The sequence below is a fragment of the Engraulis encrasicolus genome, chromosome 16 (genome assembly GCF_034702125.1).
Source record: "Engraulis encrasicolus isolate BLACKSEA-1 chromosome 16, IST_EnEncr_1.0, whole genome shotgun sequence".
Lineage (NCBI taxonomy): Eukaryota > Metazoa > Chordata > Actinopteri > Clupeiformes > Engraulidae > Engraulis > Engraulis encrasicolus.
Window position 1 is genome coordinate 21277002 of NC_085872.1, and position 27500 is coordinate 21304501.

The following is a 27500-nucleotide window of genomic DNA, read 5'->3' on the forward strand; positions in this document are numbered from 1 at the left end:
CCTCACCTCTCCCCAGAGAGCCCTGCAGCCGTCAGCCACTGATAGCTCAAGCTCTGGCATGGCAGATGGAAAAGGCATTGTTATTACTTGACAAATGTACACTGGGCTTCAGACACCTCTGCGACCTCGCACAGTGGTCCTGCCTGCTCTCAGTTTTCCACTGTGAGCTGAAGATATAGCTGATCTTCTGCTGAGAGATTCTTGAAAAAGATTGAAAAAAAAACAGTCCAAAAGGTTAGTCTTTCAGCTGTGACAGCTGTGAGTTTTTATTCCCAAAGAAGAAAAAATAAGTCTGTGATGAAATATACGTAACTATATCATTCTTTCTCCTCAAAAGAAATTCTTATGATTACAAAAATTCCCACTGATTTTTCCTCTAGGTGGCTTAACATGGTGCGAAATTCGTGAGATATTAGACCGCCTTTCCCCCTTGATGAGGCCTTTGATTAATTTAGGCATGCTGTTTCTTATTTTCAAGCTTTAATCCGAAAACATGTTCTTTTTTTCCAGAGGAGAGACGAGCCTCACAACATGCCGCTAGGTGTGATGAGGATATAAACGCATAGCCATATGGGCACCTAGTAACAGACTGCCTGGAGTAAATTAGAAGTGATGGTTAGAATTACCAGGGAAATGAAACTGAAGCGAAGGACTCGCAAGAGTAAATCAGGACTATCAAACACATTTCATTTCCTTTAAAACCACTTTACTGTACTATAAAACCCAAGAAGCCACACTATAAACATTTCGCCCAGTTTAATGCTGCCATAGATAATGAAATAAATGTCCTAAGAGGATTAAAAATGCTTGGCCTGGCGAATCTGTAAACAGGACTTTTTTTTTTCATGCGTAATTATAATACACGTGTCAGGGAAGTTTTACTGCTCTCCAAATACATGGTCAGGAATAAAGACTACAAGAAAAGGGGAACAGGCGATGAGGGAGGAGGACATGAAGAGCTCTTTTCCAAAATGAGATATATCCATTTTATAGAATGTTGGGAAATTGACATTTTTGCATTGGGCATTCCATTGAAATGCATTGCAAAATGCATTTTTTTATAGAGGTTTTAAAGTATGCTCTCAAAACATTTGAATGGCAAGAATTCGCACATAGATGATAGGACCTCTTAACAGTCAATTCCAATATAATGCAAGTCAAAAATGGTGGATATAGCATTTTGGAAAAGAGCTCTTCACATGGAAAAACCTACAATCTCCACGAGGAGGTGGGTGACGACGACGGGGCACGGGAGACATGATGTACAACTGCTGAGCCGAAACCTGTCACCCCTCGTATTTACGGCCGACGAGTAGCGAGCACCAAGATTTTAAAAGATGTTTTCCAATTATGAGAGGCCCAGAGCACCTGTCTGGTGCAGGGAAATGGAGCGCGGTCTGCTGGTGCATGATGGGACGCGTTGGTGTGCATGCGCCTGTGTGTTTATTACATTGTGCCACATTTGCTCCACGAATCCAAACTCAGTGGTAGCTGAGAGTCAGAGTCACAGAGAGAGAGAGAGAGAGAGAGAGAGAGAGAGAGAGAGAGAGAGAGAGAGAGAGAGAGAGAGAGAGAGAGGGAATGTGTTTGATTTACGCCCACGATAAAGCAAAGGGTGTGTGATTAAGAGAGGATGCGCTCAAGAACAAACAGGCGTCCAGACTTTCATTTCCGCCCTGGCGCGGCATTTTACATCTGTTTGCTCACCTCTGTGATTTATCCGGCTCCAGTCTGGACTGTGGCCGGCCGGCAAAAACGGGGAGGGTGGAGCGACCATACCCTCCCATGAGTGTGTGTGTGTGTGTGTGTGTGTGTGTGTGTGTGCGTGCGTGTGCGTGTGTGTACACTCCTGTGTGTGTGTGTGTGTGTGTGTGTGTGTGTGTGTGTGTGTGTGTGTGTGTGTGTGTGTGTGTGTGTGTGTGTGTGTGTGTGTGTGTGTGTGTGTGTGTGTGCACTCCTGTGTGTGTGTGTGTGTGTGTGTGTGTGCGTGCGTGCGCGTGTGCGTTTGTGCAGGTATACGCATGTGCATACGTGACTGCTTGAGCATGTTTGACTGCATGAGCAGCATGCAGGAGAGTGCATGTGCGCGTGATCGTATGTGTGCGTACGTCTGTGGATAAACGAACAAGATGGGGGGCATTCATGCATGCCGCATGTCATATTGCATGCTCACTGTACACCCTATTAGCCAATGAGGAGTGACACGCGGTAATGGCACCACCCCCCGACCCCATCCCAGAGGTCATGAGCAGGTGCAGGGCTGGACAAGGACTGAAAAGTGTCCCGGGCATTTTTGGCATAGGTTGGCCCCAAAGACACACAGGCCTTTTTCATACAATATATTCACTGGCTGAATCCACTATCTACATTGGTGATGAACCAATGGGCCTCCCCCTCTAATTTGTGGGCCAACCCCCAGGAAAACAACCACAACAACAACAGTGACGGCCCTTGAGGACTGTCGGCCCACCGGGAAAATGCCCTGTATGCCAGACTACCAGTCCAGCCCTAAGCAGGTGCACAGTGGAGTACGGGGCTCATGTATGTTTAAAGAGATCTGTGTCCCAGCGCGCTGCAGAAGGCATGTTGGGGACTAAAAGGCAGGACGCTGCGGCCTGTGGCGGGCGGGCAGGGGTTGGGTCATCAAGCATTAGTCAAATCAGTATTCTGTGTGTGTTTGTGTGTGTGTGTGTGTGTGTGTGTGTGTGTGTGTGTGTGTGTGTGTGTGTGTGTGTGTGTGTGTGCGCGCGTGTGTGTGCATGGGGGCCGCTAGGGGGGGAAAAGTGGTACAGATTCTAAGGGCCCAAGCACTGATAGGAGCCCTTAAGGGGGCCCAAAATTCGAATCTTTCATGGGGCCCAACATTTCTGGCAGCGCCCCTGTGTGTGTGTGTGTGTGTGTGTGTGTGTGTGTGTGTGTGTGTGTGTGCGTGCGTGCGTGCGTACGTGCCTGCGTGCGTGCGTGCGTGCGTGCGTCTGTGTGTGTGTGTGTGAGATTTGTGTGTGTGCGTGTTATATAACATGTGAGTGTGCTGCTGTGTAGGTGTGCTCGTGTGTGCGTGTGTGCATAACTATATGTGTGTCACAGTGAGACCTGTGTGCCTCAGTGGCAGTTGTCGACATCCTGTTCGCTTATTCACTGGCGGTGACGCCCCCTGACACACCACGAACCAAGTGTCTGCGTCTACGGCAAACTGATTTACGTTCGTCATTTGCTCAGGGCCAAAAGAACACAGAATCCCACCCGGAACCCACCGCCGCCATTCTGGATCTCCTCCGCATTATTATGAGTCAATATATGCCTCTTGATTATGCAGTTGTGCTGGAGAGTGTTAATGAATCATAAATCACAACACACTGGTCGATGGGGAGCATGCTTAGTTATGAGCAGCAAGTGGAATATCTATTGATTATACACCAAATCCAAAATTGAGAGAGAAGACGAGGAGGAGAAGTGTGTGTGTGAGAGAGAGAGAGAGAGAGAGAGAGAGAGAGAGAGAGAGAGAGAGAGAGAGAGAGAGAGAGAGAGAGAGAGAGAGATATAGAGAGACAGAGAGAGAGAGAGAGAGAGAGAGAGAGAGAGAGAGAGAGAGAGAGAGAGAATGATTTACAATGCTGTGGAAAAGAAATATGGGATCACCTTTGAACGCACGTGTACGTGAACGCGTTATTTCTTTCTAAAAATCCATTTATACAAATGCCACAATATTGCCTATAGCTTTGGGAAAGGACTAGTGTATATAAAGAACAGGCAACATAAACACACAACATATGAGCTACTGCACCTACTAATGGTTTAGGCCAGTGGTTGTCTTAACCTGGGGTGCGGGCACCCCCTGGGGGTGCGCCAGATATTTCAGGGGGTGCGCGGGATTTTGATTGTCTTGAGGTTGTTACCAAAATTCTGCTTGGGAACATTATATTTAGACCAATTTACGACAAAATTAAAACATGTTTGCTCCCCATTTTAAGTCATTGAGGCCCCTGAAAACCAACGGCGCTTAGAAATGCGCTCACTCTGTTCTCTCTGAAAACAGAACGTTAGTGCTGCTCGTGTGCGGTGTGGGGTCTGCCTGCATGTGTTTGTGAGTGTGTGCACATGTTAGTTGTATACATGGGCATGCATGTACGGGTATCTTGTGCACACATGTGAGTATGCATGGTTGTGTGAATGTGTGTGTGTGTGTGTGTGTGTGTGTGTGTGTGTGTGTGTGTGTGTGTGTGTGTGTGTGTGTGTGTGTGTGTGTGTGTGTGTGTGTGTGCGTGCGTGCGTGCGTGCGTGCATGCGTGCGTGCGTGCGTGCGTGCGTGCGTGCGTGTGTGTGAAGCACATTGAGTTGCACCTGTGTGTATGAAATGCGCTATACAAATAAACTTGCCTTGCCTTGCCTTGTGTGTGTGTGTGTGTGTGCATGTGCTGTAGTGTGTGTCTGTGTATGTAAGTTCACAGGTTGTAGTATCTGTGTATTGAAAAAAGAACACATAGCCTACCTGCCGGCGCAAGTCTCTGGTTTTCTTTGTCATCTTGTCAATGGCTGAGTTGAGTGGGTCTCCTTTCTCTTTACGACCAGTCTGCAAGGGACAAAAAAAAACACACAACAGGAAACAATGCTGAATTACTGATGTAACATTACTATTTCATGGCCAGAAAGCCTGTGCGCTTGGAATAAACACACGGCCCAGCAGATCAGATAGGGCATAGTGTAAGTAGGAAGTGATGTCGCTGTTAGGGAAATGCTGAGGAGACCGACTGGGCTTACAGCTGCGGAGGCTTTTGCTTCCTCTTCCGAGAAAATTCTCAGAGTGCTCCTTTAAGTGGCTTCAGATGTAGGAACAGCAGGAGAGGAGTGGTTGGGGGTTGTAGTGTGGGTCGTAGATGGAGGAGATGAGCGAGAGAGCAAGCGTGCCAGCGAGTGAATGGGTGAGTGAGTGAATGGTGGTGGCACACATATTGTAGCAGGTAAAGTAGCTTACTGCATGAACAATCCAGACGAATGTGGGAAAGAATCAATTGTTCACTAGAAAAAAATAACAGAAAGATTGGTCCACCACTCCAAATACGGTATACACAGACACAAAAACAGGACCACATGCAAACAGATGCATACAGTACACGCAAACACCACAACATCTCTGCCCATTACTTTCCCTCGAACAATACGTGCAGCCAATGCATAATTACACAAAAACACCACACCTTCCTCACAATCAGGAACCAAATTGTAGGTGCACTGCCTGTGCACAACACTCTCAAGGACTTCACAGCTCGACTAAGATCTATCTAAAATATAAACCGTAATTGTGCGTTTTCCAAAGGACATCTCTATAATGAGCAAGTACCGAAAAAGAGCTTTTACTTGTAAGGAAAGCAATTTTCACTGACAAGCTAAAGTCTCTAAAGCTGGGTTGAAACCGAATGCAATTTAAATAAAACTATGTATTTCTTCCAAACCTCTGCAGTATTCGAAATACATACCTTTACAAAAGTGCTATCTGAATACTGGATGGTAATACTCTGTCCTTAGACTGCATATTCCGTTGTAATTGTAGACTTTTCTAAATGGCTCTTTGTGGTGGGCTATGAGGTGTATGCTTACGTACTGGCGTGGACTTGTCACTCATCAACCAATCCTCAAGGTCACTGCAGACCAGCTTTTGCGAGACACTTCCCTTCAGTCTTAGTAACTTGATTTCTTCCCCGTCAGTTGAAGACTTTTTTATGCTTTTCCTTAATAAGAGTTGTCCGTTGCACCATTCTGAATAGCATTTACGGGAAAACTTTAGTGCGAGTGAAATAAATTCAAGTTTATTTTATACAGCGCCAATAACAGTCAGAATCGAGCTGTAGGTGCCGCCCAGCAACCCCCAGCCCCCATCCCCAAAACAGTGGACGAGACTTGGCTGAGCTGACTAACTTTTTAGTGTGACTTATGAGAACTGTTAGTACTAAGTGGTTGCTCTGCATTGCCATTTCGGGAGGCCCTTGGCCTGGGCTCGACTGCCACCGGGCACCAGCCCCCTCTCCCCTTGTTAGAGCAGTGTTTCTCAACAGGGGTTCCGGGCACCCTGGGGGGCCGCGGAAACGTAACTGATATATAGAATGATGTAATATAATACATATTGGTCTAAATCTAAATGATTAGTTAATGCTAGTCAGTGGAATCTTTCATCTGCCATTACGCACAATAAAGTAAATATAGGTTGCCCCAGTCAGCTGCAATTTCGAACATGGGTCGTGTGACGTTTCCAAATATGTTACTTTTCTAAGCTTGTGTGGTATCGGATGTGATGCCATTTTACTGCTTGTTGGTTTGGGGTGCCTTGAAATTTTTCATGAATTGAAAGGGTGCCTCGTCATAAAAAAGGTTGAGAAACACTGTGTTAGAGTACAATTAAGAGTTAGGCCGGGAAACGGCCGCCTCCCCCCGGCTCTGTCCTGCAGACGGCCTGCAGCTGTAGCCTGGCTGTGGCGGGTGTCAGTGCAACAACAGCCGAGTCCCCTAGCGCTACGCTAACACACAACACCCCGCCCTCGAATGCATACAGACAAACTCACCAACACCCAGAGATGTGTGCGCGCGCCCACACACACACACACACACACACAACCACACAGAGTTTAGATACACTCCACACAATGACACACAAACACAAACACAAACACAAACACAAACACACATACACACTCTCTCTCTCTCTCTCTCTCTCTCTCTCTCTCTCTCTCTCTCTCTCTCTCTCTCTCTCTCTCTCTCTCTCTCTCTCTCTCTCTCTCTCTCTCTCTCTCTCTCTCTCTCTCTCTCCTGTGGCTTTGTGGGCTAGGCAACCGGCCTAATTAAAAATGGACAGCCAGGCTGGGAGCGACACAGATGCTCCATTTAAAGTGACAGAAAACACATAAAGAGGCAGACACACACTCGCTCCCTCTACGACAGGCACCGGAGCCGCCCGCCAGTAGGCCAGATGTTTTTTTTTTTTTCCTTTCCCTCTTTTTTTTTTTTTTTAGCATTTTTCCCTAAGTCATACTGCTGACTGTGATGTTGCATCGCAGTACTCTACGGGGTCCTCTCAAGGCCCCGAGTTCTTAGCGCAATCCCGGTGAAACCTGTCACCTCACATTATCGCTATACAGTTATCCAGTGATTTGCTGAGTTTGTCACGGCGGCCTGCCATGACTCTTCCCTCAGTGTCCTCACACAACTCAACTCACCTCCACATTCATACTCTATCGCCCAGGGGACGGGGGGAGAGAGAGAGAGAGAGACAGAGAAAGAGAGAGAGAGAGAGAGAGAGAGAGAGAGAGAGAGAGAGAGAGAGAGAGAGAGAGAGAGAGAGAGAGAGAGAGAGAGAGACAGAACGAGCGAGAACGAGAGAGAGAGAGAGAGAGAGAGAGAGAGAGAGAGAGAGAGAGAGAGAGAGAGAGAGAGAGAGAGAGAGAAAGGGGGTGATTTTCATCCCCAGAAGGTCAGTTCATAGAGACATAAACGAATAAGAAAATTAATCCAACACAGTGGCCCTGCTGGGCGAGAACTAAATCCGTTTAATTTAATCCCATGAGCTACTGTAGATCCTTAATGCAAACTTGAATAAGTCAACAAGGTACCCCTTACGCAACCCACTGGTAGCTCTGCTGCTCCTGCTGCACAAGGAGATTCAGTGACATACGAGTTGACAACTTGTTTGTAGACTTTGATGGGGCACAAATATCTTCTCTTGTGTGTTTCTTAACCTCTAAACTCAAGGGCTACACAATACATAAGGACTTCTATGGAGTGTTGGATGGATGGATGGATGGATGGATAGATGGATGGATGGATGGGTGGACGGACGGATGGACAGACAGACGGACGGACGGACGGACGACGGACCGACGGATGGATGGATGGATTGATGGATGGATGGATGGATGGATGGATGGATGGATGGATGGATGGATGGATGGATGGATGGGATACAGCAAAATTTAAATTCAGAAGTGTATTATAAAGTTTATATGGGTGGTTTGGTGAACACATTGAACACAATTAGTCAAAGGTCTGTAGACTCCAAGTAAATATCGCCATTTAGAATTAAGAGTCTGCAACGACTGTTTGTTTATTTAAAACGCAGTACGTCATGAGTCATATTTGTTATTGATGAATTCATTAATGGCAGCTGTGCAGGAAGTATGTGCGGGCTGACCAAAGGAGTAAATCAACAGATTGTGAAGCATGAGGATATTCTGTCAAAGTGAAACAGCATTGCAGAATTAATTGCTTTGTTGCCAGGCAACCCTCTAGCTCACCCCTCCCTCTATCTTTTTTGCTCTCATAGGCGCACACTCAAACACAGAGAGATCTCACACTCCCCCCCACCCCTCTCTCTCTCTCTCTCTCTCTGCCTCTCTCTCTCTGCCGCTCTCTCTCTCTCTGCCTCTCTCTCTCTCTCTCTCTCACTCACACACACGCGCACGCACGCACACAGGCACGCACGCACGCATGTTGATGTCATCAACTGTTGCTCATCTTCAGAGTGTTGGTGGTGAGGATAAATAGAAACAGGACCATCTTGTGCAAGAACACAACCTCATTACTGGACTCTGAGAGAGGATACAAACAAGACATCTCTCTGCTTCTTCCAGGGCTCTCAAAACACCCTAATTTTTACATCGTTTGATGACCCTTGCCAGGGTTTGGCAAAAGCTTTGAATGGGCTTTGGCTGCCTTTACAGGAATCCTGAAAGATAACGGACAAGGGCAAGAAATTCACACTGCAGGTGGAAAGACGGCTTGTATTTGATATGAGTTCACATAGAGTTACAGTGGCATGACCACAAAAATAATGGAGAGAGAGAGAGAGAGAGAGAGAGAGAGAGAGAGAGAGAGAGAGAGATTTTCATGCTACATTTTTTTCAACACCTCTTGAGGCTGATGTTCTCTGTCATTCTGCATGTGTTAGTCACCATCAAACTGTAGCAGCTACAAATTGCTATTAGCCTGGAAGTTGTCCACTACAAAAAAATGGAGAGAGATTTATAAGACAAAAGGAATGAGGAGAAGCGTATATGTACTGAATGTCTGTGCATGTGTGTTTGTGTGCGAGCGCGCCTGTGCTAGAAAATAACCCCCTAGCATCGATATTTTACTCTGATCGCACTCTACGGCAATCAAAGGCAATTTGCATGCCAATGGACCCAGAGTGGCCCGGGTCTTGTAAGGCACAGAACATTATTCCAAACAGAAACATTCACCCACAGTCATTTCGCAAGTGGTGACAAGCTCCGAAAGGCCAGGATCTTTAACTTAAAACACACACAGACCGTAAGACGTACACGTTAAGCAATACTGTTTTTTCCAGTCGAGTGTAATAACAAAGGGACAACAAGCTGCAAGACTTAAGGTGCCTTTTTGCGTCCCTTTGTTGTGTTCATTTTAGGAAGACCCAGTTACCTTTTGTATTACTATTTATATACTGTTCTTGCATGTGTAGCACCCGATTGTATTTTAGGCATTCAGTTGAAGGGAACATATTCAACTCCGGGCAAAACAGTCAGGTCACTGCCTTGGATTAGTACAAGAAGTTGGTGAAACGTTCAGGTAGTAAGGTTTCTGCAAGACAATATGAGTTGAGTAAAACTGACACTTTCCAATTGTAAGGGGAGTCTGTGTAGGCCATGAACTGACGGTAGGTATGACAGCTTGGTGGATTCAAAAGAGGACAGCCCAAGTACTTGGCAAATGTGTGTGCACCATGGAGATGAAGGAGGAGCTTCTTCTGGTGTAGGTGTAGCAGTATAGTAGTTACTATAGAGACTGTTTCCAAGCAATCTCATCTTTCAAATCTCAAACACATTGCAAAAAAATGTACACTTCCTCTGTCAGCTTCCGCCATAGTGTAAATACCAGGTAAGAAAAAAAGTTGAAATGAAAACAGATTGGATGTGCATAGTGTGTGCATAGCTGCTGATGGCCTTTATTAACCCCTTAGCGGAGAGCCTATGTTAAAACCTTACTGTCACCAAAATTGTAATGGCTGTGTCTTTATCTGTTACTTAAGGCTCTTGGTAATGTCATAGCAATGTTGTTATGATGTAGTTGAGAATTATCAGCAAATAGTGAATAGGCCCGCCGGTGACCACATCTGCACTTAGAGGCTACGCTGTTTCACTGGTATGACTCATGCATCTGCTGGTTAAAGTATGAGATCGAGTGAGAGAGAAAGGCGAGGTAAGGGGAGAGCGAGTGGCGACTGGCGACTGGCGAGTGATGAGTGGCGTGCGGCGAAAACAGACCAGGAGAGTAAACACGGCTGCAGAGCGGGACAGCATCACTCACACCTTCGGCCTAGAAATGCTAATGTGCCATTCAAGCTGCTGGCAGAATCACCCACATTTACACACACGCACGCACACACACACACACACACACACACACACACACACACACACACACACACACACGCACACGCACATGCACACACACACACCAAAACTCAAGACATAGGGCTGTATACAGTAGATTTCCTTTTCACACAGCTGAGGATTAAAGGACGGCAAAAGAGCGCCATACAGTTTGCGGCGCTTCACCTGCCCGGGGCTCGGCGGCTGAGCCTATTGTTTAGTAATCTATGATGACCAGGGTCATCTGTCTCATGATTACATGTGGCTTCCCCACCCCCGTTCTCCCCTCGCAGTTGTGCTGTGCCCCCTGAGATTATTTGTCAACCGCGCTCTTCTAATAAAGGCCTCCATTAATAACCTCATGCATTACGGCCCTGTCACCACTCTTCTGGAGCTGGGGTGAGTTATGAATAAGCAGTTCTGTTTGGGGGCCCTTTATGGTCACAGTGGCTGCCTAGCTCCTCAGGGGGGGGGGGAGAAGACCAGCAGTCACCTCTAAATGCCAGTCTCACACTGAGATGTGTGGAGGGGGAAAGAAATTAGGGCTGTAACGATATTGAATCGAACCGAGAAGTTGTGATACACTGAGTTACGATACTCTATCACAATGCAAGTATAGGCAGTATTGTGATGCGCCCTTTTTAAGTTTTGTTACTCATCAGTCCAGAAAACGACCACATGATATGAAGTGATAGTGCTTCAAAGCTTCAAATCATCATCATTTGAAAATGATTAGTAGCCTCTTGTAACCTATATGTAACCTACCTATAAACTCTATATCATATTTTTATTCATAATTTTATTTTATAATCTTGGCAAATGTGAAATCGTGGGCTGTATCGAACCTTAGATCAAAAATTGTGATATGAACCGAGTCATGAGTTGAGTGTATCGTTACAGCCCTAAAAAAAAATCCATCTTCACTCTCAGAGAGTTCACTTATAAAAGGCATCAAGGCATGTGTGTGGTTTTGGTGTTAGCTGTGGGACAAAGCACCGTTAAATGGAATTTACATGTTCTTGTTTGTCAGATGCTTCTCTCTTGGGTAGTCAGTAACGTGCCAACAGCACCGGGCATTTATGGAAGAGTGAGGGAAAGGGTGTGTGTGTGTGTGTGTGTGTGTGTGTGTGTGTGTGTGTGTGTGTGTGTGTGTGTGTGTGTGTGTGTGTGTGTGTGTGTGTGTGTGTGTGTGTGTGTGTGTGTGTGTGTGTGCGTGCGTTTGTGTGTGCGTGTGTGTGTGTGTGAGTGTGTGGGGGGTGTGCATGTGTGTGTGTATGTGTGTGCCGTCCCCACTATGGGACTTCTTTTTTTGTTGGTCATTTTGCTGTCAATGACAAAACTAAAAGTGCAAAAACACTGCTGTCCTGACAGGTTAGGGCTAGGGATGTGATTTATCTGGGTACAGTTAAGCGCTCTTTTGTTTTATTAGAATTAGTGCTGTTAGGCGATCAAAAAATAATCTTATTAATTACAGACTTTGTAATTAATTAATTAATCACATTTTATCTCATATGTTATCACCCCCATAGGTCTACACCATAGGCCTACCAATACAATGCCATACCCAATGACTTTAAAGGTACACTGTGCAGGAAATGGTCAAAAAAGGTACTGCCACTATGCTGCTCATTGAAACTGGGCTGCCTAGTTTACTAAGTAATAAACAAATATTTCCTAGTATGGTCCAAGTAGAGTCATTTTTGCAGCTAAAAATGGCTATTTTTGGAAATTCAAAATGGCGGACCATGGAGAAGATCCCCCTTTTCATGTATGAAAAGTGCAAGTTTTCCAGTCATAATGAATACTTAGAATTTGATGGTGGTGGTAAGTATTCATGAAAAAGGTAACATTAGTGAATGGGCAGTATGAATTCTGGAAATAAACAACTAAAAATCTCACACAGTGTCCCTTTAAATAGGCTAGGCCTATTTTTATATATATAAACTATTTTGGGGAGGTAATGCTATGCTATGCTCATTTCCAGTAAGTGCCCAACGATAGCGTTCCAAACTTTCCCATGACATTATGCACTAAAGACCTCTGCAGCACTAATCACCAATACAGTGACACAAGTGTGCCATTTCAGACAAGCCAACAGGCTCTCTCACACACACAGGCAGACATGTAGGCTTGAGAGAGCAGAAACCCACACCCCTAGCATTTTATTCCCAATCGTTAATTAGCCCAAACCTTCAGCCAAGAAGGGCAGGGATAATTAGTGGAGTCCGCCATCCCACTGCCCGGTTGAAACAAATGCATAGCAGAGCCTTAAGCTTTTAGGTCCAGCTTTTTGCCTGCTTCTTTTAGCAGAATCACTCAGTTACTGAAAAACAATCTAGCATTTCACTTCACTAAGGGACAGAAGACCAACTCGTCTGAAGAAATGCATACAGTATGCGCGCACATCAACCTATATAGAAATGCACACACTTGCACTTACACATGCACTCACACATATACGTATACACTAACAAAAGCTTTCACACACAGACTGATACTTGCACAAGCACACTCAAATGCCTGCATGTCCTTCTGCAATACAGTACAGTGCGGATGCTCACTATGATAAGCTGGTGTCATGGTCTAGACTTAAATCCGATACAGCCGAGAACATGCAGGATTATGTCGATACAAAAGTGTGGGCTAGATAAGAAGAAAGGCAAACGAAAAGAGAGGTGAACAAAAAGGGGATATTCTGAGAGAGACACACAGAGAGAGAGAGAGAGAGAGAGAGAGAGAGAGAGAGAGAGAGAGAGAGAGAGAGAGAAAGAGACATAGAGGAAGACATATCACAAAGAATGAAAATAAAAACGACGAAATCAGCATGTAGTATATGGGACATTGGCACAAGAAGCAGAGTGAATTACTTAGGAACAATAGGGGGAGCTTCTTTGCTCCAACAGAACATCCATCTCCCTCTCGGATCAATGTGTTAAATGATATCAATTCCAGCGCCTTGTCAATTCAATTAGAGAATAGGAGGCACAATTACTGACTCTGTCACAGCATCTTCCAGAATACGCCATGTGAACCAGCAACACACCACACACTGAGAGAGAGAGAGAGGGGGAGAGAGAGAGAGAGAGAGAGAGAGAGAGAGAGAGAGAGAGAGAGAGAGAGAGAGAGAGAGAGAAAGAGGTGCTACACTCTATACTCGATAATGAGAAGCTAGATCCTAATTAAGATAAGTCTGCCTATAGTGGAGGAAATCCTAGCAAAAGTCAATGTGATAGGTTCTTGTTAAACACCTCATCCACAGATGCAGGGGAGCATTTTACATTTTCATCCTAAGCTGTGCGAGACTGAATTCACCCGCTTCACGTAGGCAACACAACAGATTAGTCCATAAACCCAGTTCAGTTGTTGTTTAATCATATTGGACAATAGCAGGTCGTCCCACCTGTGGTAGGATTGAAACAGCATCCCCTCTGATATTTGTTTTTAGAAAAGAGAGGCCACCAATGTTTAATTATATGCCAGCAACAACAGCCATTCATTAATCTGGGACTCAGCATTCTTGCTCACACACAGGATGGTTGATGACAGGCATAAACAAAACACAGGTGGCTTGCAAATGGCCACAAAACAGTGGAATTCACCAAGTTGTTGTTTAAACCGGAATTTGGGTCCGTTACTTCATTGAGGATTAAATACCTCTCTGATGTAGAAACCAGCGAAACAGACCCAAGAACGTTTGGAACACATCACACAGGCCAATGCATCTTGTGGTATTGTCATGGAAATGTTATTTTTCTCTCTTCCATCTAACAAACAGTTATCTGGGTGCTCTAAATCAGTGGTTCCCAACCTATGGGTTGGGACCCAACCTATGGGTCGCCAAAGATCCACAGGGGGTCGCAAAGCCCTCTTGATGTTGAGGGGTTAGTTTTAAATACCATATATAGCCCATGTTGGATACATGAATACATTCAAGTCCTACATTAAACATTTATTCTATATTTGACCGAAGATGAATTGAGGGATGAAATAACTAAAATGAGTTTTCACAGGAAACAAAGGGTATTATGTGACTCCTTCTTGTGCGGGCGCTCGCGCAGTTGGGTCACCAAAGCTTACAATGGTAAAAACATGGGTCCCTGAAGACAAAGGTTGGGAACCACTGCTCTAAATGATACCAGTTTGGAGATGATGATGACTGGAGAGCCTTTCATTCATTCCACCACTCAAGACCAACTGCCCACCTGCCTGCTTGCTTTCCTGTCCTGCCTGCCTTGACGATATTGCTGTGCTGATGAGATGGGGGAGTGAACCGATTCCCAAACAGGTGTGCAAAAGAGGACCCCCAAGGGTTACCCCTGAGGCCAGAAGTGAACTTTTTCACAGTGTTTATGATTTTCAGCTTGAGTCAGGAATGTAATGTAGCCCATACCTGGTTTTGGCTAAACTCGGTCAAATATTTATTAACATGTTTCATTTTCACTTAAATCAGTCTGTGACTAAGCCCATGATTGCCATCACAGAGGGACTGTCCACTTCTCTTGTGTGCAGTTCAGGGTTCTGGGTCTTGAGATGCTGCTGGAGATGGCACTGGGTGCGAGACGTCCCTCCGCCTCCCGCATCTATGGCTCGCATGTGTGGCTGTCACCCAAACACCCAGATGGACCATAAACCCGAGCGTATGATGAGAAAGCGCTGACGCCAAAGCTCATAGCACGACTCGCCTGAAAAGTTGCCCTGTCAACTCCCCGCCACGGCTATTGGAAGAGTCTGGGAGAAGGTGCGGTGCTCCTCAACGTTTACGACGCGTCTTAAAGGAGAGAGAGGGGGGGGGGCATAACGAGGCGAGAGGGGGCGGCCATCTGTTCTGAAGGGAGGGGAGGAGGCTGGAGGAGCCGGAGACAGACTGGCACAGGAGCGGGGAGCGCCTGCTCGCCATTACCCGCGTCTGTTCCTAACACCCACACCTAGTGCAGCCACATGCTTACGGTGGCACCCACTCGCTGTCACCGAGCATGCCCTGTTGTTGTCTGTGTGCACATAAACAGTGATGAAACACTCAAGATAGATATGTCATCTCTGTTTGTGTCGTGCCAGGTAATGAGTCACTTGTCATCTCTGTTGTTGTGTAGCTGCTGTGTTTCCTTGTTCCCTGAACTAGCATAGCAGAGGGGGTGACTGAGGCAGGCCCCAGGCACACGTCATGCGCCATGTTGACCCTGGCTATCCGTACTTGGATAGTGCGACTATACTTGGACTGTCCACGGCACAGCCACTGGCTATCGCATTAGGATTTGTGACTTTATTAGTTCTTTTTTTATGAAACTGATACTAGTTGGACTCGGCTTACTCCCTGCCACTTGGTGTCACCCTAAACAGGGTCATCACCTTGGCCCGTGGTAGAGAAGAGCCAGGAAATAAAACAACACACCAAAAGAAAAGATTCATACCTTAGAACCATACCTAAGGATTTTTTTGTTTTCCGTTTTCTACTGTTTACTCATTGCTGTTTCATTTTTCTTTCCCAGACTGTCTCTGTGAACACCATGTGCATGACTGATGCCATTATCTCCATGACCGAAGGAGCCTCAGGAGGAACTGTGCATCCCTCAGAAAATGAGTGACAGCCCCCTCATTAGCGCAGGCACGGAGATAATCCTATCCTGGCTGCAGCGCGAAAGGAGGATCCCTCACCACCACCACCCCTAGACAACGGACATGCACAACTGAAGAAGAACTGAGGGGGAAAAAAGGGGGGATTAGCCAGAATGCAAAACTGACTTTGCTGAAGTTCACATAAAAGAAAAACAGACAGTGGTGCATGCACAATGCGAACCGATTGGCATGCATAAGGAATATTGTTGTTACATGTTTACATTCCCCCTCATACATGCATGTTCCATTATCCACGCTGCGGCACATCTACATGCACGCGAGGGCTCAGGGGGATTTGCAGGGAAAAATGTATTTATTGACAGCAACCTCTGTCTGTCCACCGTTATCTCTACTGAGCCTCTTCAAACACATAAATAAAAAGTAAAGTTCTCTTGACTTTGTGATGGATGTGTTCATATTTGATGGCTCTCTCGCTCTCAAATCCCCGCTATCTGCCTCTTGATCAGACGGCACGGCATAGTGCTGCTGTTTTAAAAATAGCCAAAGAACAACAACAAAGCAAAGGATCTTGGGGTGAGTGTCTCTGTTTTTTGTGTGTGTGTACGCGTGCGTGCGTGCGTGCGTCCCTGCATGTGGGTGAGAGGTAGAGGGTGAGAGGTGGTGCAGAGGTAGTGGCAATGGCTGGGGTTTGCTGATGTCGGGATGAGATCCAAGGCCAGGAGAAAGGAGGAGAGGAGGGGATAGAGTGTGCAGCAGGAGAGAGTACAGGAGGCAGGGATGGAGGGAGGGAGGCAGAGAGAGAGAGAGAGAGAGAGAGAGAGAGAGAGACGGATGGGGTGGAGTGGGCTAAGGGGATCAGACTACCGCAAAAAAGGCTCCATTCCTGCCGCGGAGGAGCTAGCACTGCTGCCTGTAGAGTGCCTGCTCTGAATGGCAAGTGGATGCTGAGAGAAGACGCAAAGACAGAGGGAGGGAGGGAGGGAGGCAGGGAGGCAGACAGAGCAAGCAAGCGAGGGAGCCAAAGAGATAAAGAGGGAGAGGGAGAGAGACTTAGAAAGGGTGGCTAAGGAAGGTAAACCGTCAGAGAGAAACGAAAACCGAACTGCTGAACGGCAGAGTGGAGGGAGGGAGTGAGGCAGATGCAACTCAGAGGTAAGATAAAAGATATGTAGAGAAAAAAAATAGATCAATAAATATGAAGTGACAATATGAAAACAAACAGCAATACGAGTCTTTCTCTCTCTTTCTTTCTCTTTCTCTCTCTCTCTCTCTCTCTCTCTCTCTCTCTCTCTCTCTCCTTCTCTCTTGGTGTGTGAGAGTGAGTACACATATTTGTGTGCGTGCGTGCGTGCGTGCGTGCGTGCGTGAGTGAGTGTGTGTGTGTGAGTGTGGACATGGTGCATGCGTACGTGGGGGTTGTTTGGGCGCACATCTCTGCACATGCATTTTGTTTACAAAGGCAAATTCACAACACTTGAAATCCTGGCACACTCTCTCTTTCTCTGACGGACCCAGAGATGCCTATTCATCAAACTGGAGCCACAGCTATTTTTAGTCGCAATCTGTGCTGGGAGTGTTGAGGTTACTAGCACGTCAGCCACATGAGAAAAGACACATGGGAAAAAAACACAATAACACACACAGCCTGCCTTTTCCGTGACCCGGAGTCTCCAAGCTGAGGCGCATCTTTGCTCTAACCAACCAGAGTAACCAATAAGGAATCGAACAAACACACAAACACACAAAAAAACAAACAAAGAAACAAGCAATCAAACAACCTTGAGGGCAACTGAGGTGACCTGCAGGCAGGAGTCTACCAACACCTTCGCCACATAATCAGTGGTCCAGGCTGGAACAAATCAGCACCACAGCCTTGGTGAGAGCACAAGACACTGTGCCCACAGGTGTGAGAGAAATATCTTGCAACTGACTTTGCACCCCGCCTGTAATTCGCACCCATTCCACAATTCGATCCCAGCGCTCCCCTCCATGGGGAGGCTGCTCACGTCATGTGGTGGTCTGGTTTCAGGCAGCAGGCCAGCCAGTCAGCCAGGCGCACCGTGCGCATTTCGTCAGTGCGTTCTCTTCGTTTTCATTTCTGCTGTTTTCATTTCTGCGTTTTCCTCAGGCAGACGTATAGATCAGTGAGAGACATCTGCAGCGTGCCGGTGCTGAGGACGCCCCCGGAGGCTCACGGGAGATATGCGCCATCTCCCTTGTCAGAGGAATCAGTCCAGCTACTCCATCAGTCTGCAGTCACTCCGCAGGACCTGCACACTAGAGGGCCGGGACATCAGGCTTGTGTAGCATTCGCACACATCTGTCTAGCACTGTGTAGTCATACTTTCACAAAATTGGTTAATGTCTGTCTGTCTGTCTGTCTGTCTGTCTGTCTGTCTGTCTGTCTGTCTGTCTGTCTATCTATCTATCTATCTATCTATCTATCTATCTATCTATCTATCTATCTATCTATCTATCTATCTATCTATCTATCTATCTATCTATCTATCTATCTATCTATCTATCTATCTATCTATGTCAGATTTGGAAGAAAGAAAACCATCTACATTTCCTAGACATTTATATTATTAAAAAAAACATATACATACTTATCAGCATATTAAAAAGCTGAATACTAGTATACATCTTCCTAAATACAGACTGCAACATTTTGCCGGCATTAAGTATTCAAGGCCTTCATACAAATACTTGGTAGAGAAGCCTTTTGCTGCAAGTCTTCTGAAGTGAAACGGTAAGAGCTTTGCATAGAGTTCTGTTGCTTTTCCCTTTTGGTAGAGTTTATGTAAAACATCCGGGATGGGGGCATGGCAATACTGGATTGCTGTGCAACAGAGTCGAATTCTGATCAGGGCTGGCTGGGCTGCAGTGTTGCCAGATTGGGCTGTTTCCCGCCCAATTGGGCTGCTTAGGATGGCCGTGTAAAAATGGCATTTAGCAGAAAAACTTGCCCAATTTTTGCCATAGAAATCAATAGAATTGGGCGGGATTTTGTGCTTCTAGGCGGGTTTTGAGCATTTTTTGGGCTGGAAATCATAAGCCTCATCTGGCAACCCTGCTGGGCTGTGACATTTTGGAATATTTATTTTACAGTTCTTGAGCCACTGCAGTGGTCCTTGCGCATTTGGTAAGTGTTCTGCACTGTAAAAAAAAAAGCTATAGTCAATGATACAGAATAGAGAGGGTAACGTACATTCTAATCTGAAGTGAAGTAATGGTGGTGGGGTAGGACTAAACCCGGAAACCGGGAGAAAATTTCCAATCCCTATTGATCTCTATGGGAGACTTGAGCCAATGCATCTCCTTACCAATTCTTGCCAAGTCTGCTCTGTTTCGGGAAAACGGCAGTTTCCTGTCCTATTCAAACATTCAGCCAAATATTCTTTTCGTGCTGACCCGTTATTTCAGAGAGCTATTTAAATGGTTTAAATGACCAAAGACCATTGTTCATTGACTTGATTGACAGTTAGAATTCTTTTTGGAAGTCTTTTGTTTGATAGTCAACCACGCAACCATGGTCCTATCAGCAATCGTTCTCAGCGTTGCTGGAATGAATGCGGACATTCAGGGCGGAAGAATCCTCGCAAATCAATCGCAAAAGCTTCAAAACAGTGGAATGAAATACAATAGAAGAACGAGGTCTAGTATGTACATGTATGTCGGTGGCTATACAACTTATATTTGAAAAATGTGTTTCCTTACATTGTACAGTCATGAAATATACTTTAGTACAGCATTCTAAAACAACGCCTGGCTCCAAAGGAGATCAGCCTCATGGATACACTGTCCTGTTCTCCTACTACTGTATCCCTGCCTGTAGTAGCAACTTAATGTCACGATTGACTGCCTCTGTAGAGCCACTAGGCATGCTGCTTTTTTATAACTGTATTGGCTGATTCTGTCATTGAACATACTAGACCATAAATGTCAACCAAAATAATATAACCCGTGAATTATGCAACCATGTTTTCATTCTGCAAATGCTGCTGCCTGGTGCGCTCTGCTCCCCAAAGGGCCCCCTAGATATCGACTGGTATAGATAGGCTCGCATTGCATCCACCGCTGGGACTCTAACCTCTCTTGTCACGACAACAGAGGTCGCGTATTTTGGCTGCTCCCATCCACAGCGCATCGCTTGACCCCTGGGCCCAGGGGGGGAACTGGCTCACTTAGCAAGGCCGCATGGGATTAAACCAGCCCGCCCGCTGCTGACGCTGCATCCCACACAGCACACGCACAAGCAGGGCTGGACTGGGGGAGAAATAGGGCCCAGGCATTTTTGGATTAAAGGGGCCCCTCAAAAATTGCGGAGCAGAATTGACTCACCGGTGGGCCCCTTCAGGTATTTTCAGAAATTAAAAAAAATAGGGGCCCACGAGGGAAATGCCCGCTATGCCAGATGGCCAGTCCAGGCGCCATGACACCTCCGATTCACAGTCGGCCCCCGGTGCGCCATTCACAGCTCTTTCACACCCAGCAGCGCTTCCCCAAAGGAAGCCCCCCCGCCCCCCGCCCTCGCTTCCACTCGTCATGCCTCACCTCACTATCCCTTAATGTTTACATTCATAGGAGGTGTTGACATGGGCTGGCGGGACGTGTGTCTTTGAACAACAAGTGCACGCGCGTGTGTGTGCGTGTGTGTGTGTGTGTGCGTGTGTGTGTGCATGTGTGTGCGTGCGTGCGTGCGCGCGCGCGCGTGTGTGTGTTTGTACACGCACGCACTCACACATGCATTCAACAACAAGTGCACATGTGTGCATAGAAGGTGTTGACATGGGCTGGCGGGACGTGTGTTTTTGAACAACAAGTGCATGTGTGTGTGTGTGTGTACGTGCTTGCGTGTTTGTGTGTGTGCGTGTGTGCATGCGTGCGTGCATGTGTCTGCAGGTGGTTGGGGGGTGGGGGGTGTTATGGGGGGGTGAGTCATTCCACAGGGACAAAGAGACGCTGATGTTACATAAAAACCAAAGGCATGACACCGCCACACAATAAGGATTTGGCTCAGCGGCCCCATGGGTGTGCACTTGGCATGACACACGCTGTGCTCTTTTTACAAGATCCCATTTTCCGGAACATACTGAGAGACGGAGCAGCACACGGAGGGGTGTGGGGGGACATTAGTCAAATGACGCGCAAGGTTTTTGCAGACCGGGATATGAGTCAACCTGTCATTTGGAGTGGGTTGCATTTCTGAGGGAAAAAAAGAGAGGATAAAGAGAGTGAGAAAGTGTGGCGCGTGGGAACAAGAGAGTGTGAAGGTGCGAGAAAGATAAGAGAACAAAAAAGAAAGAGAAAAGAGGCTGTAAAAAAAAGAGGTCTCGTCTACCCTCTATCATTGTCAATGGCTTGGGCCACTATCACCATTTAAATATTCCACATAGAAGGGAAGAAGAAAGACAGACAAATGCTGACCCTATTAATCAATGTAATCCAGCACTGAAGGATTTCAAAGAATACAATCTGGATGTGCTTGACAAATGGCATTCGCTTTGCCACTGGCAGAGGATGGTGCTCAGTGCTATTCAGACAGAACTGTGACCTCCAAGAAATAGCCGTGAACAATCTTAAACTTATTAGAGACAACAGCAGCAGCCACAAGAAAAGCTACAGCAACAACAACAACAACAACAACAACAACAGCAACAGCAACAGCAACAGCAACAGCAAGTTCACAACAACCAAGTCCACAACTGAAGCTTCCAACTTACAAATTGCCAGGCCTGATATAGAAAGTTTCTTTAGAAACATTTATTGCTTAACATTTTCAACAACATTACATCATTTTGTCCATGGGTAAGCAGTTAGTGCGTCAGACTTGCAGCCCAAAGGTTGCTGGTTCGACTCCCGACCCGCCAGGTTGGTGGGGGGAGTAATCAACCAGTGCTCTCCCCCATCCTCCTCCATGACTGAGGTACCCTGAGCATGGTACCGTCCCGCCGCACTGCTCCCTAGGGGCGTCATTGAGGGGCTGCCCCCTTGCACGGGTGAGGCATAAATGCAATTTCGTTGTGTGCTGTGTGCAGAGTTCACTTGTTGTAGAGTGCTGTGTCACAATGACAATGGGAGTTGGAGTTTGCCAATGGGCTTTCACTTATCTGACACACTTCATCTTTTACACATTGTACACATTGGGTCAAGGTCACAATAGTCGCAGAGCCCGTCATGGAACTCCCAAACTGCTATTGTTTTTTGCCCTGTTACCTGTTAGCAACATGGGTGCCGCTAGGAGGGGGGAAAGGTGTTACAGATTCTAAGGGCCCGAGCACTGACAGGGGCCCTGAAGGGTGCCCAAAAGCCCTGACAGGGGCCCTTAAGGGGGCCCAACGTTCAAATCTTTCATAGGGCCCAACATTTCTGGCGGCGCCCCTGGTTAGCAATATTATTGATGCATGATGCATATTATTGATTTTTGATACATGTCTTTGCAGAGCCACAGTAAATTCAATATTTCACAACATTCAACTGAAACTGGAGCAGGGTAACAGAGGGTGGCTACAGCAGGACGTGGTGATTGTGGTGCAGGCCTATTTTAAACTTTGCAGTACAGAAAGCTAAACACAATTGGCTTGAATCAGGCGAGCATCCTTTTAAACCATAAAATATGTCAAGCCGGCTTTCTGGCACAGCAGGCACACCGCAAGAGAAAAAGAATTTTACGATCAATCCGGCACATAAAAAAAAATACAAACGTCAAGTTCAGCACAATGCCGTGAATATCTTTCACTGCTTCACATTTCTTTTCTCTGCGGCATTAGAGGTTTTGATTTTGCAGTAGCTGGAAATCATTACAAGCTGAGCACATGGGCATCCGAGGTCATTTACAGTTCGGAAGCTGTGAAATATGTGAAACAACATAGTGTACTATCGGTGGACATCGTTGGTGTGTCACAGCCAGTTGCACTGGAGCTAAGGTGAGTTGAAGTGGTGCTTATTCGACTCGTACTGACAACATCCATAATGTGACAGAACATTCAAGACTTGTGCGGGATTAGACTGTGAATGGGCTGTGTTGGTGGATTCTTTCTATGTGATGAGATGAGGAGGGAGTTCACCCACACACTATACAGACACAGATACAAAGGTACAGACAAACAGACACACACAGTTAAAAGACCAGTTCAGTCAATTTCAATATGCTGTTGCATTGCTCACGCTACCCTTAACTTGTCAGTACCCGGTTATGCCACAATTTTCGGCTAAGCCCTTTCCGAGATATGAACTATTCTAATGGGGGCAGCGTTTGTTTACATTTTTTAAAAATGAACATAGGCCTACTCCAAATATTTTCCCATAAGGTACCGCTGTTTGCTAGTTGTCTGCTGATGTTGTATAACCTTTCGGATGTTTTTGGGAATAAATAAAAATCTTTTTATGAAATGTAAACAAAGAGCTGCCCCCATTACAATGACCAGGATCTCGGAAAAGGCTGAAGAAGAAGAAAAAAAAACCTTAGGTACTGACAAGTCCAGGGTAGCGTGAGCATTACAACTACATGTTGAAATTGACCGAACTGGTCCTTTAACCCCCCACCTCCCCCCTACACAGTTTAGTACTTTTATTTGGATCACCACACAGGGAAGGATTACAGATCCAAACATTAATGGAAATATTCTGCAAATTGGCAAGTATGATGAAAATCAGAATAATAAGTCCACACACGCACGCTCGCACGCAAGCACGCACACACACACACGCACACAGACACACACACACACACAACCGTATGATGGGAACCCAGGGCACAGGTGCAGCGATGGGCTGTAAAATGCACCTGTTCAAAGCTCTGCAGCGCTACCAGACAGCATGACCAGATCACTGGGGCTGACAACATCCATAATGTGAAAGAAGAGAGAAGTGCCGCACACTCCCGAGTTGCAGATCAGTTGATCTTTTAATGTGACCACGTTTCAGCCTGTTGGCCTTCCTCAGGTCCCGTGCCTTTTTGCACCTCCACTCATCAACATCCATAATGTGACCGAACATTCAGGACTTTTGCAGGATTTGATCGTGAATGGTCTGTGTTGGTGGATTCGTGATGGGATAAGGAGGGACTTCACCCACACACACATACAGACACAGATACAAAGGCACAGACATACAGACAGACACAGTTAACATCCTCCCCCCCCACACACACACACACACACACACGCACACACGCACGCACGCACGCACGCACGCACGCACGCACACACGCACACACACACACACACACACACACACACACACACACACACACACACACACACACACCCGTATGATGGGAACCCAGGGCACAGGTGCAGCGATGGGCTGTAAAATGCACCTGATCACAGCTCCGCGGCGCTACCAGACAGCATGACCAGATCACTGGGGGCAAAGACAGCAATGATGGGTTAATCACTGCTGATGACCCAGCAAATGGACTGCGGTGCAGGGCACAGGGTGAGGGGCAAATCCCCCTGACTGGCAGGACTGCTACAGTGACCACGGTAGTACGGCAGAGTCCCTCATGCACTTTGGGGGACAGTCAGACAGACATGGCGCACTGACTAAGCATCCGAGGATGTGCTGATAGAACACATCAGGCAGGGCTGGACTGCTAGTCTGGCATACAGGGCATTTTCCCGGTGGGCCGACAGTCCCCAAGGGGCCGTTACTGTTGTTGTTGTTGTTGTGGTTGTTTTCCTGGGGGTTGGCCCACAAATTAGAGGGGGAGGGGCCCATTGGTTCATCACCAATGTAGATAGTGGATTCAGCCAGTGACGATACTGTATGAAAGAGGCCTGTGTGTCTTTGGGGCCAACCTATGCCAAAAATGCCCGGGACACTTTTCAGTCCCTGTCCAGCCCTGACATCAGGAAAGCTGCTTCTGCCCAGCCGGCTGCAGATGACAGCTCTATTACAGCAAGATGCCACCCTAGTTCAACCACGGCCGTCTGGGGGATGGGGGGGTGCTTAATGTTTGGCTGGGGCATCTGTAAGTGCGATGGTGCTTACAGTGCCAGTGTGCTCTGCACAAGGCTGAGGGGCTAGGCACAGGTCACCGTGCCAACCTGCTGAGCTGTTTCCATTGCTCTCCTTTATTTTCAGAAGAAAGAGAAAGAGAAAGAGAGACAGAGAGAGAGAGAGAGAGAGAGAGAGAGAGAGAGAGAGAGAGAGAGAGAGAGAGAGAGAGAGAGAGAGAGATGTATGCTTAGCGGAAGGTCAAGAGGTAAGCTGTAAGATGGAATATTTTGCAGCCAGACTGACTTTTTAAGTGCTTTAATGACAACCCGCTTTTGAATAATAAATGCAGAAATATAGTTTGCATTCGCAAAAGGAGGCCATTTACGTTTCAATTTCCTCTTAAAAGTCAATGGTTTTTTTTAAATATTTTTGTGATGTGCTAGTGGGCATTAGTGGGAGACAATGCTTACAAATGAAGCTTGTTCATCTCTGACAAAATTAATCTCTGTGTAAAGTTTGGTGAGATCGGATGTTTATAATTATTTCTTTTTTTCTCATTATTGTTCAGGGGGTGAACACCTGAATGTCCAAGACGTGTTTTCCTTTGAGGTAGGATAACTGAACATACCGGTACATTGGTTAAATGAAGAAATGGTTTATATGTAGTAGCCATGGTTCTACCATGGTATGTCATGGTCACTCTAAGTACTCTGAACCAACCATAGTATTAGGGCTTATCCAAGTTTTTTGGGTAACTATGAAAACTGTAGTTTCTGAGTATGGTTTGACCATTGTTTAGCTATGAGAACTAACCATGGTTTTAAACCAGTCATAAACCATGCCCCAAAAACCATGAAAACCATGAATAACGATGGTTAATTTTCATAAGGGCAGTTGATTACAATTAACTACAGATGAAGTAGTAAGATGTCTGAAACATTCTATATTATAATCATCATTTCAACAAAACTGCAATATATTTGAAATATGCATTGTATAATGCATTCATTATAGTTTAAATTAGTTTTATAGGCAGTATCAAGACAATATAATACTGCACAAAATACGCCATCCACATCCGCACACAATTAACTGAGAGACTGACACTAATTAGTGATTTTATTCACAAGTTTGAACCAAGGGGGAGCTGCTGTAACTAACACTGTGCATTCACTGACAGCATATTGTGCAATATGTGTGTCAGTCTTAAAAAGAAGAGGGAAATGGGGTGAGGAAAATGGCAAATTATCGTTTTCGGACATCACTGGCGGGAAAAGCTTTCACTGTTTCAGGCAGGTGGAGACAACCAATGTGGCTGCTGAATTTCCTCACTTTCAAAACACAGAAAATCAGTTTCTGTTGACAAGAGCAAAAAACAAGACAGCTAAGGAAAAGACTGGGGAGATTTACTCTAAACTTCAGTGGCCAGCTAGGACGTGTTCCTTCTCCTTCCTCCCTCTTCCTCTCCTCTCGCTCTCTTTACCCCCTCTCTGTCTCCCCCTTTCTGTGTGTTTCAAAGAGATTTACTGCCATCACATGGAACAGCAATACAGTACATATAGTTTCTCCCACACAAAATTCCCTTTTCAACAACACAAAATAGTGATCGTCAGAGCAGATAAAAAAAATAGTATGACCTCACTAACGATGCAATGTGTGTAAGTGCCAGAATAAATTGCTATTTAGCATTAGGTATTAATTTTGCATACCGCTGGTAAATGTCAGCGATACCCCTGCCTGTTTGCTCCTAAATGACAGGCTGGACACTGCCAGTGGATGGGGAAGGAGTGCTGAGTTTCTTGGGGTGCTGCGGCTTTTTTGCTGGGATCAATCACACGATCACACACACTCTGATGAATCTGATTAACTTCTAATTAAGGCCTTAAAAATGTGGCACAGGTTGCTGATAATGAAATGCCTGGCCAAGTCAAAGAGGGGCTCTCATCTCGTCTCCTCTCTGCCTGCCTAAAATGAAGCCTTCTTCCTCCCAGGTGGTCTGCCCCCCCCCCCTCTCCCCCAACCCCCCACACCAGGGCTTGACATTAACATTTGTGCTTGCCGGCCACTGTGGCTAGTCATTTCCCCGAGTTACTAGCCATTCACCTATTCTACTAGCTACAAATTTGTTTTTGTTTTTTAAATCATGACGCTGTACATGTAACCTCAGAAGATGAGGTGCTTAAAGCAAGAAGATGAGTGCATGGAATTCTATATGGACATAAAACAAATAGAAACTGAGTAACTGAGCTTTTTCTTGAACTTATAGGCAACAAACAATTGATACACAAAGGGTAAAGTGCAGAATATAGGCTATGCTATTCTGATATGTCATACCGTTGAATAAGCTACCTGCCAAATTGGCTAGTGACCCTGATATTGTTACCAGCCATAGCCAAGTTTTACCAGCATTTGGCCGGTTTGCAGGTGCCAGTGTCACGCCCTGCTACGCACACATCCACACACACACAGCCATGCTCTTCTTAGGAGGAGAGCCTTCACACAAAGCAGCTTACCACAGGACCATGGATGAATGTTACCAACATGTTTTCAGAGGAAAAACTCACTGACGTTCATGTGTTAATTGCAATAAGAGTCAGCAAGCTATGA

The 27500-nt window shown here is 46.1% G+C and overlaps 1 protein-coding gene across 1 annotated transcript in view; it reads right to left on the reverse strand.

Annotated features, from left to right (window-relative positions):
• The window catches only part of ctnna2 (catenin (cadherin-associated protein), alpha 2), a 501378-nt gene that overhangs the window by 94482 nt on the left and 379396 nt on the right, over window positions 1-27500 (reverse strand). The window contains exon 8 of the mRNA XM_063220285.1: window positions 4490-4570. Within this exon, the coding sequence (XP_063076355.1) occupies window positions 4490-4570 (81 nt within the window). The remainder of the gene's footprint in view (window positions 1-4489; window positions 4571-27500) is intronic.